The following is a 13723-nucleotide window of genomic DNA, read 5'->3' on the forward strand; positions in this document are numbered from 1 at the left end:
ATTTTGATTTTAGCATATGTTTAATTTTATTTATTTTAGTACATTTTAATGTCTCAGGTATCTTTATTCTTATTTATTCTAGTTATTTTAACACTTACTAGTCACTTTAACGCTTGGATTTTATTTATGTTGCACTGACTAGAAGCACTTTCAATCTCGTTGTACCTGTGACAATGACAATAAAGATCTATTCTATTCTATAATAAAAATGACGATTAGAGGATGAATTGAGTTTGCAAAGACGTTCCCATCATCAAAAATAGTCCCTGAATATTTGCATGATCTAACAATTGTCTCGATGTACGGGAACTGTTACATCTAAAATCAATAACGAGTTCCTTCCTTAATGAACCACCTCGACATTACACGGCCTCAAGGCCAGAAAGTCAGATTCGTCGTCACCATATCTGTTTTTTATTCGTGTGATTCTGGTTCTTCTGTGGCCGCCTCGAGGCTTCAGGGTTGTATCAACACACTGGATAATTAATATACTACTAACGATTAGAAGTGGAGAATGATTCGAAATAGTAGTTCAATTAATAATCACATTATTATTTTATGTTATTTTATTTGGAGACTAAAATATTGGAGCAGTTCATCAGTTCTCCTCGTGATGAAAAGTCCAACGTTCAGCTACTCGCCCTGTCCTTCCTGTACCTGTAAAACAAACACAGTGATTAAAAACTGTTTAATTAATACACAGTTTTATAAAATGGTCAACATAATTATTTACGTCACTCTGTACCTTCGTCCCTATTTCGCGGCTCTTGGCTCTCATCTTGTTGGCCAGAGATTCGGCTACATCAGCTCTCTCTTCGGCCTCCTCCAGGTCGTGTTGAACCTTCCTGAATCTGGCGATGTGCATGTTACACTGCTCCTCCTGTCAATGAATTATTGATGACGTATTATTAGTGATCTGACACGTCGACTGAATAACTTCTGCTGATCGTGACTCTTCACTCACAGCTTCTTCAGCGTGTCGCTTGTAGGCTTTCATTTTGTTCTGGAGCTTGTCGACCAAATCCTGCAGCCGCACGTTGTTTTTCTTGTCTTCTTCAGCCTGAAACGAGTAAAGACGAACTCTGTCATTACTTTAACAATATGAAACTGAAATGTTTGGAGGTAAACAAGGTTGTAGCGTTACCTGATAGGTCAGCTCTTTGACTTTCCTCTCGTATTTGCGCACTCCTTTGATGGCCTCCGTAGAACGTTTCTGCTCGCCTTCCAGCTCATTTTCCAGCTCGCGAACCTGAAAACAAGACTAAAATTCAGGACATCTTCCACGACTTTAATGGTGTCTTCACACTCACTCGAGTTTACTTGCATAGATCGTTTCTGTCTTGTGGTATGAACCCAAAATAAACCGATTTTGTTGGGTTTTGATCGCCATAAATGGATCAAAAAGATGCCGGAATAACATCATGACTGTGATTTATAGACGAGGCTGCAACCAAACTGAAATAATACGTGGGGTATGAATGTGAGGTTCATTATCAGCTAATTCTCGTGTTCTCATGGTCGATGTGGAATAAAGTATGCTGTACGTACTCTGGCCTCCAGTTTCTGAAGCTGCTTCTTTCCGCCCTTCATTGCCAAGTTTTCGGCCTCGTCCAAGCGGTGCTGCAGGTCTTTCACCGTCACCTCCAGGTTCTTCTTCATCCTTTCCAGGTGAGCGCTGGTGTCCTGCTCCTTCCTCAGCTCTTCAGCCATCATAGCCGCCTGAGGAGTATGGATTTTTTTTTTAAAAACTCATCTAAGTTTGTTTTAACAGAATAAAAGCAGATTCGGAGCACCTTACATCAGTAATGGCTTTCTTGGCCTTCTCCTCGGCGTTCCTCGCCTCTTGAACGGCTTCCTCTATCTCGGTGTGAAGCTGAGTTACATCCGAATCAAGCTTCTTTCTCGCGTTTAAAAGACTGGTGTTCTGCCGAAGACAAAGAGATGTTACTCCTGCAAGTCAAGAAGGGTTTATTTGAGATGTCGATACATGTAAACAACCGACCTGAGAGTGCAGAAGTCCTGCGCGCTCGCTGGCGTCGATCAGTTCCTGCTCAGCCGTTTTGCGGCTCCGCTCCGTCTGCTCAACGACCACTCGAAGTTCTTCGATCTCAGCCTGCATCAGAGCTGTTCGACGCTCCATCATGGCTACCTGCTCCTTCATATCGTCCTGCCCTCTGAGAGAGTCGTCCAGGTGGATTTGTACATCCTAAAAATGCAGTTATCCAGTGTTAGGGTGACACAGTTTCAATGCTTTTAGTCCATCCTGCTGCGGATGTTCATGATCCCCAGAGGGTGATTCCTAGTCTCTCTTTAACACATTTACCTTGAGTTGCCCCTGAATGTTCCTCAGTTGTTTCTGGGCCTCGGCCGCCTGCCTGTTAGCGTGGCTCAGCTGGATCTCCATCTCGTTCAGGTCACCCTCCATCTTCTTCTTCACCCTCAGGACGTCGTTCCTGCTCCGGACCTCGGCATCCAGGGTGGCCTGCATTGACTCCATCACTCTCTGGTGGTTCCTTTTCATCTGGTCGATCTCTTCATCTCTCTCCGCGATTTTTCGATCAACTTCGGCCTTCACCTGGTTCAGCTCCATCTGTGCACGCAGGATCTTGGACTCCTCTTGTTCCAGGGAGGCCTTTGAAAACAGTTTTAGTTACTCTCACCAATGATTCATGCTTTCTTTTTACTGAATTCGTTGGTTTGTCATCAGCTGTACCTCAGCTTCTTCCAGCGATGTTTGCATGTCGTATTTTTCTGTCTCCACATGCTTCTTGAACTTCTCCAGTTCGTGAATCGTCTTCCCGCTCTCCCCGAGTTGCTCCGTCAGATCTGAGATCTCCTCTAAGAATCACAGAGAGGTTTTTAAATAACTGATTTTAAAAAATGCCTCAGGTTTCTCACAGTAAGATTTCACTCACGTTGCAGGTTTTTATTTTCCCTTTTCATTGTCTCCAGATGGTCCAGGGCTTCTTCGTAGGAGTTTTTCAGTTTGAAGAGCTCGGTGCTCAAAGATCGAGATTCTTTCTGAGCGCTTTCGAGCTCGGCCTGAGTTTCCTCGTACTTCTGCTTCCACTCAGCCAGAATCTGAATTCATTCAAATGTCAGCTCGTAATGAAATAAAGAAAAGAACGTAGTATTAAGCGTAACAAAATTACCTTGTCAAAGTTTCTCTGCTTCTTGTCAAGGGTGGCGGCTAAGCTGTTGGAACGTTCCACGTCCACCATGAGATCCTCCATCTCGTTTTGAAGCCGCTGTTTGGTTTTCTCCAGCGAGGCGCACTTTGAGTTGACGGCTTCGATTTGTTCTTCGGCTTCTTGGAGACGCTGGGCGAGTTTTTTCCTGTCAAAAGTGAAAACCAAAAACAAAGTCTTTATTAGAATACAGCCAATGTAATACTTTATTTTGTGGATCTGTAATCTGCTAAGGCTCTCCGTATCTTATATTAGTCTGAATCAATGATGACATAGAACATACACTTTATCATATTAGGAATTATCCACATGTCTCGTCTTAGTGTTTAATTACTTTGCTTCCTCGAGCTCCTCGGTGCGTTGGATGGCGTCAGTCTCGTACTTGTTCCTCCACAGAGCGACCTCGGTGTTTGCTTTCGACAAACAGCGCTGCAGCTCAGCTTTGGCTTCCTGTTCCTCCTCGAACTGCTCGCGGAGGAGGTCGCAGTCGTGACGGGCTGACTGCAGACAGTGAGCCAAGGCGTTCTTAGCCTGTTGAGAAAGACGCCGACATGAGGAAACAAAAAAAAAAAGCAAAGCAATCGAGAGGACTGTGAGTGCTTGCAAACGTTTGTCTACCTTTGTTTCCTCCTCGATCAGTCGTTTTAACTCGTCGATTTGTGACGTGAAACCCTGTTTTCCTCTCGTCAGCTGGGAAATGAGACTTTCTCTCTCTTCCATTTGTCGTGAGAATTCAGCTAACAAGAGCAAAAAATTAAAATATGTTTCAGTAAAAAAAAATCATGGACTTCAGGAGCCGTGTTTCCAATAAAATGTATTGCCAAATTTAACCAAATTTCAAGCAATTTGGCAAAAGAAAAACAGTAGGTGGCGCTAGTTCTCCAGGCAGGAACATCATTAATGCGATACTCAAAATATGTTGAACATAATTACCGTTCTCAGTTTGAAAGCGAGCCCTCTGGTTGTTGAGATCATTAATTTGTCGCATGTTTTCATCATTCTTGGTCTTTAGCTCCATGAGCTGATCTTCAAGTGAACGACACAACTTCTCCAGGTTGACCTAAAAGTGCGTAACACAAAATTCATCCTGTTAAAATGAGTTTCTCTTTTACTAATATCAAAAAAAAAATCTCACCTTTGCTTTTGCGACTGTTTCCATATTAACGGCCAGATCATCGATCTCCATCTTCAGTTCGCTCTTCTCCTTCTCCAGTTTCTGTTTGATCCTCTGGAGGTTGTCAATCTGCTCGCCCAGCTCGGCCATGCTGTCCGCCTGCTTCTTGCGCAGTGCGGCGGTCGTGGCCTCGTGGTGCAGCGTGGACTCCTCCAGGTCGCGTCGCAGTTTGATGAACTCGGCTTCTCGCTTCTTGTTCATCTCGATCTGAGCGGCGGTGGCTCCTCCGGCCTCCTCCAGCCTCTCGCTGAGCTCATCGACCTCCCTGGAGAGGTCCGACCGCTGCTTCTCGATCTTTGCCCGGACAGCTCGTTCGGCCTCGACTTCTTCCTCTAGCTCTTCGATACGAGCCTGAAAACGAACACACCATCATGAGGGGACAATCGGTAGTTGTCTGATTAACGTATGACTTTAATCTGTGTTATTACATGGAGCTCCTTCATCTTCTTCTGAAGCTGGTTATTAATTGTTTGCTCATCTGCGATGTCGCTGAGCAGCTGGTTGTTTTCAAATTCTTTTCTGCAAGGACAAAAAAATACGAGATGTCAGTTTAAATCCATGATTTGCCTTCCTCATGCTGTACTGTAGATCATCAGTGCATGAGCTTACTTCTTAATCCTCTCCTCAGATTGCTGTTTGTCATTTTCGAGGTCCATCAGGGATTCTTGGGTAAGTTTCAGATCCCCCTCGAGCTTCCGCTTGGCTCTTTCCAGGTCCATGCGGATCTTCTTTTCTTGCTCCAATGAACCCTCAAGCTTGACAGAAAATTACACACAAGTTAATTAAGACACCAGTGTTTTAATATATTGTTGTCTACACGGCAACTCACGTCATCCACTTGCTGTTCAAGCTTGGACTTTGCTTTGGTCAGAGAGTTGACTTTGTCTTCCTCTGCTTGGAGATCATCGAGCGCCTGTTGATGAGCCTCCTGTAGGGCTCTCTTCTCCTTGGTCAGTTTGCCAATGTTTTCATCCTGACCAGCCAGCTCCTCCATCAGGTTTTTAACCTACAATAGGTAGTACAAATACGCATACCTACAGTATATGCACAGAAAACAGAAGTACAACTACAACTAGAAATTTAGCCTGGGAACCGGAGAAATCTGAGAGTTTCAAACGCAACCAAGGTCTGTTAAGTATGAGATACATGAAATCACACACCTTGTTTTCTGTGGCATGTTTCTCCTTCTCCACTTTAGCCAGGGTTATCTCCAGGTCATCGATGTCTTTTTTAAGTTCAGAGCATTCGTCTTCGAGCTTCCGCTTCTTGGCGGTCAACTCGGCGCTCATTTCCTCCTCATCCTCCAGTCTCTCGGTCACCTCTTTGAGTTTGGCCTCGAGCTGGATTTTGCTCTTAATCAAGCCTTCGCATCTCTCCTCGGCATCACAAAGATTCTCCGAGTCCTGAGAAGAGCACAGAGGGATGATGTATGATTGTTTGGACGATGATCTGACTGAGATAAATGGCTCTCATTTGCTGCGATACTCACAGCTTGTACTTGCAGGAGGAGGTTATTTTTCTCCTGCAACAAAGAAACCATTTTCTCCTCAAGCTCCTTTCTCTTGGAGTCTGACTTTGCCAGATCCTCTTTACATTTGATGAAATCCTCTTTCATGGTCGCCATCTCCTTTTCGGTTTCTGCACTCTTTAGAAGTGGCTTTATTTTAAAGAACAGCTTCATCCACGGCCAGTGTTTCACATTCATGAATGAACGCAAGTTATATTGGAGAATCCAGACACAATCTCTGTAAGATATTAAGCAACAGCTTTTAGTCTTATGTCGTTTTTGTTGCAGAAGAAGATTTTTGGTGTTGACCTTACTTTTGTGCGATTAATTTGGAGAATTCTTTTCTCATGAGAAAACCACGACACAGTGCTTGAGTCTGGGTCACGAGAGAAGCAAGTTTTTCATCTCGCAACTCCTCCAGAGTGCCGAGTAGTCCAGCTTTGAAGAAGACCTGCAACAATATCCAGTCCAATCAAACGAATCGATTTGTTGCTTGTAAAAGTTAAAGTCTAAACGAAGTTTAAGACCTTAGAGACATTTGGACACCTACCTTTGTTGACCCAAATCTGTACTGTGTGTGGTCAATGTCAATCGAACCAAGAAGCTTCTCAGAAGCTTTCTTTCCATCGATGAACTGTCCCTCAGGGATGGCACTGGCATTTAGGATTCTGTATCTGTTCCAGTTAGGATAAAGATTTTTTAGATGAACAAATGAGTTTTTTTTCTCTAGTTATTTCAGGTAGGAATGAATGCCGACCTCTGCTTGAAGTCTGCGTACAGGATCCTGCTCGGGAATCCCTTCCTGCAGATCCTGATACCCTCCAGCACACCGTTACAGCGCAGCTGGTGAATGACCAAGTGGTTGTCCATGATACCTGCAGAGAAGTCAACATGAATTCATGGAGCATGTTTCCATACACCTTGTGTTGTGCCTTTGTATTTGGAGATAAATTTGTACCTGGTGTTTTAACCTCATTGGGAATCAGGCAACGCACAAAGTGAGGGTGGGTGCTCCTCAAGTTGGTCATCAGTTTTCCGAGATTTTCCTGCAGGAGATGGCATGTTCTTATCAAGCCAAATGCTGAGAAGAAGCACTAGCACTGCATATCCTGCTCCCTTTTCCAGATAACTGTCACTATTTGATTGATGGAGCTTATTGGAAGCGTCTTTGGGCAAGAAAATCATATAAAAAAACATATTATCACATCATTATCCTGTACCCTGAAAACTGCAGACACCGTCTGAAACGAGCCACCCTTCTTCTTTCCTCCTTTCTTTCCACCTTTTCCACCTGCATCACCTCCCGACTCTATAAAGCAGAAACAGAAGTATCATTAAACCTTCGTCAAGGTATGAAGCCCGGTAGGTGTTGAGGGTTGGTTGACCCACCAGTCTCCACATTAGGGACCTCAGTAAGAACTTGTTGTACCTGCTTCAGCACCAGAAAATGAAGCGTACAAGAAAGCCAACAACTTCATTTGTGACTTCTGGTAAAGCTGCACCACAGACTCATTCAGAGGGTCTTTGTTCTTCTCCAGCCAGCCGCTGATGTTGTAGTCCACAGTGCCGGCGTAGTGCACCAGGGAGAAGTGAGCCTCGGGTTTGCCTTTGACAGCCTTTGGCTTCTGGAAGGCGTTATTCTTTCCAAGATGCTGATCGTAGAGTTTGTTCTTAAAGGAAGTGTCTGAGGCCTTGGGGAACATACACTCCTCTTCAAGGATGGAGAAGATGCCCATTGGCTGTTGAATGTATCACAGGCATACATCATTCCCCAAATTAGGTAGAGTATACATTGATGTGCAGTAGATTAAACCTACCTTTTCAATGAGCTCAATGCAGGCTGCGAGGTCCATACCAAAGTCGATGAACTCCCAATCAATCCCCTCCTTCTTGTACTCCTCTTGCTCCAACACAAACATGTGGTGGTTGAAAAACTGTTGCAGCTTCTCGTTGGTGAAGTTGATGCAGAGTTGCTCCATGCTGTTGTACTATAATAGAATAAACCGCTAGTTTACGGCGGTTAAACATTAAACTGTTGGAAATCATCACCAATGACCAAACTCACATCGAATATTTCGAATCCAGCGATGTCCAGCACTCCGATGAAGAACTGCCGTGGTTGCTTTGTGTCCAACATCTCATTGATTCTTATGACCATCCATAAGAACATCTTCTCATACACAGACTTGGCCAGAGCACCAACTGCATTGGTGACCTGATCAGGAGGTTTTGAAGATAAACGAATCACTAACAGAAAACAGACTTTTATGCAAACAGGTTTATTCAACTTTCTACTGTGGCTGACAACTGGACATGGTTTGGGGTGTATACTAGTTCAATATCACTTGTATGTTCTTCAGCACACCTTGTTACGCATTATGACTTAAATTAACCACAGTACCTGGGGCACCGTCTGGCCTTTAGTGACATATTCATTCCCCACTTTCACTCTGGGGTAACAAAGGCCTTTCAACAGGTCAGCAGAGTTCAGACCCATCAGGAAAGCGACTTTGTCTGCCACTGAGAGATAAACATGAGATACTTGTTAACGTCTGCATGTTTTCATTGATATAAGACTAAACCGAGAAGCCTCACCCTCTGTGCCGTCGGGCTCCGCCTGCTCCTCCCGCTGCTTCTGCTTGAACTTCATGTTCCCGTAATGCAGCACAGCGCCGGTTAGCTTGTAGATGGACATTTTTTCTTCGTTGGTGAAGCCCAAGATATCGGTGGCCATCTGTGGAATTAAATTCAGTGTTAGCAGGAGCTAATAAAAGTCATGTGTACGCCACTGGAGGTGACGGACTGAGAGAAAACTCACATCAGTGGCCAAGAGTTCTTCTTTGTCGTCGATGCTGGCCACAGAAATCTGCCCCTGACTTATCATGGGGAAGTCATACGGGTTTGTTGTTATGAGAAGCATTTCTGAAGAGAGAAACATAAACATTTATATTCAGTTTATTATTCAAAATCAGCATGAGACCACGCCCTGATCATACCTATGAGCTCTGATTTGTGGCCCGTCATTATCTGATAGAAGATGTGGTAGCTCCTCTCTTCAGACAACTGGAACGTCACTCTTGACTTCTCCAGCAAATCTACATTAAATCATATATATCAAACAATCACTGTCAGTCGTTGGTATACATATAATAAATGTTATCAATGCTGGAAACCTACATGTTTCAATATCAGCAGAAGCCAGTTTTCCTGTGGTTCCAAAGTGGATTCTGATGAATTTACCCTATGAAGTATAAAAAGAGCAAGATTACAGATCGTGGAGCTTTTTGGCGGCACCTAAATGTCATGCAAATGTCAATGATATAAGGGTTGAATTAAATTTGTGGGTGGCATTGGCCTGGTTTTACACGAATGTCCCGTACTCATACTTACAAATCGTGAGGAGTTGTCGTTCCTCACAGTCTTGGCATTCCCAAAAGCCTCCAGCAAAGGATTCGCTGAAATGATTTGATCTTCCAGCGTTCCCTGGAAAACACAGCCGGCTTCATCAGAATCTCTTTCTGTTTTTATATTTTCTCAGGCTTACATCTGGTTGAAGGATTTACCTGCACTTTTCCAGACGAGTGCTCCTTTTTGTCGCCACCAGCAACTGCGATTGTCGCAAAGTACTGGATGACACGCTTGGTGTTGACGGTCTTTCCTGCACCAGATTCTCCACTGTACACAAAGAATTAAAAAAAAAAAGACCTGAAGACAACCAAAAATTATTTGGTCTGTATGTTTGTTATCAAATCTTAAGACTCATTTTTACTTACGTAATCAGGACAGACTGATTCTCACGATCTGTAGGTGACACAAAATGATGCATTCATTAGATTAAAGTGACTTAAATCTACTCTAAAGTCCTACATGGACAATAAATGTTCCAACAGTGGTAGAACAGTTTTGGTTGTCCAAGAAAAATCTATTTTTTCGGTCACCAACTGTAGCTCATGATCATAGTTGAGGGTTGTAACGTAAATGGACATGAAAATCAAGAGCTTTGCCTTCCAGCTCAGCTCCTTCATCCCCACAACGGTCCAGTACGACGTCCACAGTACTGCCAACACTGCAGCAAGTCTCTTCAGTGTTTCCAGGGGCTTTAAACTAAAGATTACATAACTCTTGTTGAATGGCGGCCATTTGGGCCACGACTTACAGGACAAAAACACATTATTCAGAGTCAGTCAGGTGATTTCCTGACATCATCATTAGAGATCGATCTGAATGAGACCACAAACAGGAAGCAGGCACCATTAGGCTGATGTTGATGTTGAGTACACAGAGTCACACAGTCAACAAACTGAGCCAGTGACATCAGATACAGAAATATCTATCTGAAGTTTTACTACTAGTATTTTTACTTGAATACTTCCTCCACAGCTGTGGCCAGTAATATGATACTGATGTTATTTAACAGTCATCGGTTCATGACTCTGTAATCTCTTACCTGTGAGCATGTTCTGATAAGCGTTATCAGACACGGAGAAAATATGTGGCGGAGCCTCCATTCGTTTTTTCCCTCTGTAAGCCGCCACGACCTGCGGGTCGTACACCGGCAGCCACTTGTAAGGGTTCACCGTGGCACAGAAGAGTCCGGAGTAGGTCTGCAGGATGAGACCGTACGTGAGAATCACTCAGATGAATCAAAAAAGACGAAGATGTTCCTCGTTACTTACGTAAATCATCCACGCTGCGTAACGATCTTTGAGGTTAAACAGCACAGAGGGTTCGTTGAGGTGGGTCATCATGGCCATGTCCTCAATCTTGTCGTACTTTGGGGGGTTCATGGGATGGCAGTCTTCCTCCTTGACTGTTACAGTCTGGAAAATAAAGTAAGACGAGAAGATGAAATGATGGTTACCAGGAGCCTGGAGCCAGCCTCAGGTGGACTGCAGTTTTTGGCACTTCTGCATTGGCTTCATTTCACAGCCATGGAGGTTGCAGCTTGGTTTTTGACCAGAGCCACTACACCAAGCGTCACAACAAGTCGGACGGAGACTACGTCCATATTTTATACAGTCTATGGTTTTTTCATGTTGCCCATTTATCATAAATCCTGGATTCTTTATATTTCAAGTTTCAAAGGATGCTCTAATGTTTTAGATTTTTTAATCATAAATCTGACTTTTACCTCATCAGCTTCGGTCTTCACTGTGACTTTGCCACCTTCTTTCTTCTGGATGACACCTTTGATGTAAAGCTCTTTGGCGTCTGGCACAAAGCAGGCCGTTCTGGCATCGAACGGTCGGTTCTGAGCCTCCACTCGCTCCTTCTCCGGCTTGCGGAGAAAGGCGGCCGCTGGCCCATACTGGGCCATCTCAGCATCGCTACTCATGATGAGATCTGAGGATTTTTAAAAAAACAAAAAAAGGCACACTTAAATGAAATTAATCAAACATTTTAAAAGATTTCTAGCTTCATTATTTATACTTTTGTATCTTACTTACCCCAGTAGGATTGAATCAAAGATTCTGCAGGGCTGTGACACAAAAAATGAGAAGACCACCAGTGCTCGAAAGTTCGAAAGTGAACCCCGGCGGGATGTTGAGGCTCCTTTTATCAAGATGAAAGTGTTGCTGAAGGAAACCGGACACTCCAAACTTGGTAGTGTCACCATTCGAACGTGAATCAAGTCGTATTATCAATCTCTGCTGGACACTTAAACACGGGAAGAGGATCTTGGAGTGGTAATCGGTGATGATCCACAGGCACTATTTTTACATGCCGTCCATACCGTCAAGAACTGTCATTACCTACTTAACGTTAGTGTTGTGTTTGCTATTCAGTAACGTCTCGTGTCATAATGAATCACTTAATCAGTGTATTTAGTGTGATAATGTTGATTTAGATGTAGAAACTGTTGTTGTGTGTATTTATAGGTATAAATGTACATAACTCATGATGCATCGCGACCTTCATGTTCATCCTGGATTCAAGGACCACCTGCTCATTCACCTCCAAGGAACCTTCCTTGGATTAAACGTGGATTAAACTCCAGACAGACAGACGTCAGGACAATGTCAACTTTTTTTTGGGAATGTGAGAAATCTTCAGATCAGTTGGTGTCTTTAGGTTTTTATTCTTTAGTTTAAGAACAATTTAGACGTGTATATGAAATAAAACATGTATGATCTAAACTCTCTCTGACAGGACATGCAAGCCTTCATCTAAGAGGAAGAAGTCTGACGTAGCTACACCTGCATCCAGCCATCTGGATTCCTCTTGTAAAGTCACGTTAGTAAGGCGGTTGAAAAGAGTACATCAAAAAATAGAAAATATATCTTTTAACCATTAAACGCTGTAAATGTCATTGTTTTGTTTGATTTTCAAAGTGGTTTTATGATATCAACAAGTGTTTTATATCCCCTAAATCGACAGAATGACCAACCAATAAATTGTATTATACTGTAAAATATAAATAATAAGGTAGAAAGAATATAAAACGTGACTTTAGCTTCTGTTTTTCAGTCACGAAAGTAGCACAAAGAAAAACAGGCAATAAAAATTGACATTCTTAACGTCAGCGGAGTTATAAAAAAGTTTTCAGTATCCAACAATCACTAATTTTAAGCTTCAAAGGCGGCTGTGAAACTAAAATAAAGTAAAAACTGTGAGATTTGTCCACAAATAGCAACGTAATTCAAATGGTATCAAAAAATTAAGATACTGAAATTATACATAGAAACTTCTCTGCACCTTAATTTACTTCTATTTATTGTTTAATTGCATCAACAATAATAATTGCCTCTAGCTTCATGAAGTCATGGCAAATACATCACAGGAACAGCATAGTAACAAATGAGTGATTAATGTGTGGCTTTGTTTGTTTACAGAGAAGACAAGTGGGCCAAGAATCGAACCCTGTAGCACACCACCAATTAAGAAAGGAGTAAGAAATAATGATGCACAGACACTGAACTTGATATTAGAGAGAAGATCTTAATATTTTTGAATTAATTTATTACAAACACATCTCTACTACTGCTTTTGCATTGTTGTTATTCAGACAATAATTAATTTGCAGCATCTCTAAAGCCTTTTTTTTTTTTTTCTCAGTGTGTTTCACGCCATGGTTGAGGGTGGTCACGGTCCACCTTGAGGGAAGTTGCCTGGTTTGTCTGCTTTGTTTACAAGTTAACACATAAAGCTATCCGCTGTGTGCGTGTTATACTTCAAGAGGGTAGCAACACATGACGACCACTTTGAACCACATTTAGAATAAGCATGGGAGGAAGGCTTGGTGTGTGTGTGTGTGTGTGTTAGTTGAGCTGTCATCATATTAGGGGGAGTAGTGCGTGGAAGCAAGTGTGAAAAGCAGCATGTCATCTTGACAATGCATCACATCATCTCTGAATATAAAGCAGTGATGCTGTGTTTATGTATATAGTGACAAGGGGAAATCACAGATTAAAATCCTATTTATATGAGAGTAAATCATCTCATATGTGCCTAATTATGTTTCTTTTACCAACTGGAGACAATCAAATCAGTTTAGTCTGGTGGTTTTTTATGTATTTCACATTCATTTTAAACTTAAAATTAAACTTAAAATTTAAAATTTCAGATTTGTGAGTAAACAACAACAACAACACGGGAAAAATTGGCTGTTTCACGAGGTAGCTTTAGCTACTCGGCACTTTGTTTGTTTGTTTTCTAATTTTGAATATTTGTACTGTATTGTGTGCTCAATGTACTCGATTACAAAGATGCATCAATACGAATTGGGGGAGAGAAATGGGATGGTGACCACGTTTTATAACTGTACCTTAAAACTGTCCTTTTAATTTAATTCTGTGCTATTGTACACTTTTTTTTATAATGTATTTTATGTATTTTTAATTATGAGTACTATTA

The 13723-nt window shown here is 42.3% G+C and overlaps 1 protein-coding gene across 1 annotated transcript; it reads right to left on the reverse strand.

Moving 5' to 3' along the window:
• Positions 1–167: 167 nt before the first annotated feature.
• Positions 168–11204, reverse strand: LOC104933993 (myosin heavy chain, fast skeletal muscle). Its single transcript, XM_019260460.2, has 39 exons — positions 11001–11204; positions 10546–10689; positions 10317–10473; positions 9643–9670; positions 9433–9544; positions 9260–9352; positions 9047–9110; positions 8866–8964; positions 8688–8791; positions 8465–8603; positions 8271–8389; positions 7935–8084; positions 7687–7857; positions 7299–7608; positions 7090–7178; positions 6828–6915; positions 6627–6744; positions 6420–6543; positions 6184–6320; positions 5852–6107; positions 5523–5765; positions 5192–5368; positions 4972–5117; positions 4791–4881; positions 4324–4713; positions 4122–4248; positions 3807–3925; positions 3523–3719; positions 3153–3336; positions 2916–3081; positions 2714–2838; positions 2324–2632; positions 2003–2206; positions 1799–1924; positions 1549–1719; positions 1145–1249; positions 965–1060; positions 746–880; positions 168–657 (listed from the first exon to the last, which is right to left on the reverse strand). The coding sequence occupies exons 1-39, from the start codon at positions 11202–11204 to the stop codon at positions 634–636; spliced, it is 5841 nt and encodes a 1946-aa protein (XP_019116005.2). The 3' UTR covers positions 168–633.
• Positions 11205–13723: the final 2519 nt, after the last annotated feature.

Source organism: Larimichthys crocea, chromosome XII (genome assembly GCF_000972845.2).
Source record: "Larimichthys crocea isolate SSNF chromosome XII, L_crocea_2.0, whole genome shotgun sequence".
Taxonomy (NCBI): Eukaryota; Metazoa; Chordata; class Actinopteri; family Sciaenidae; genus Larimichthys; species Larimichthys crocea.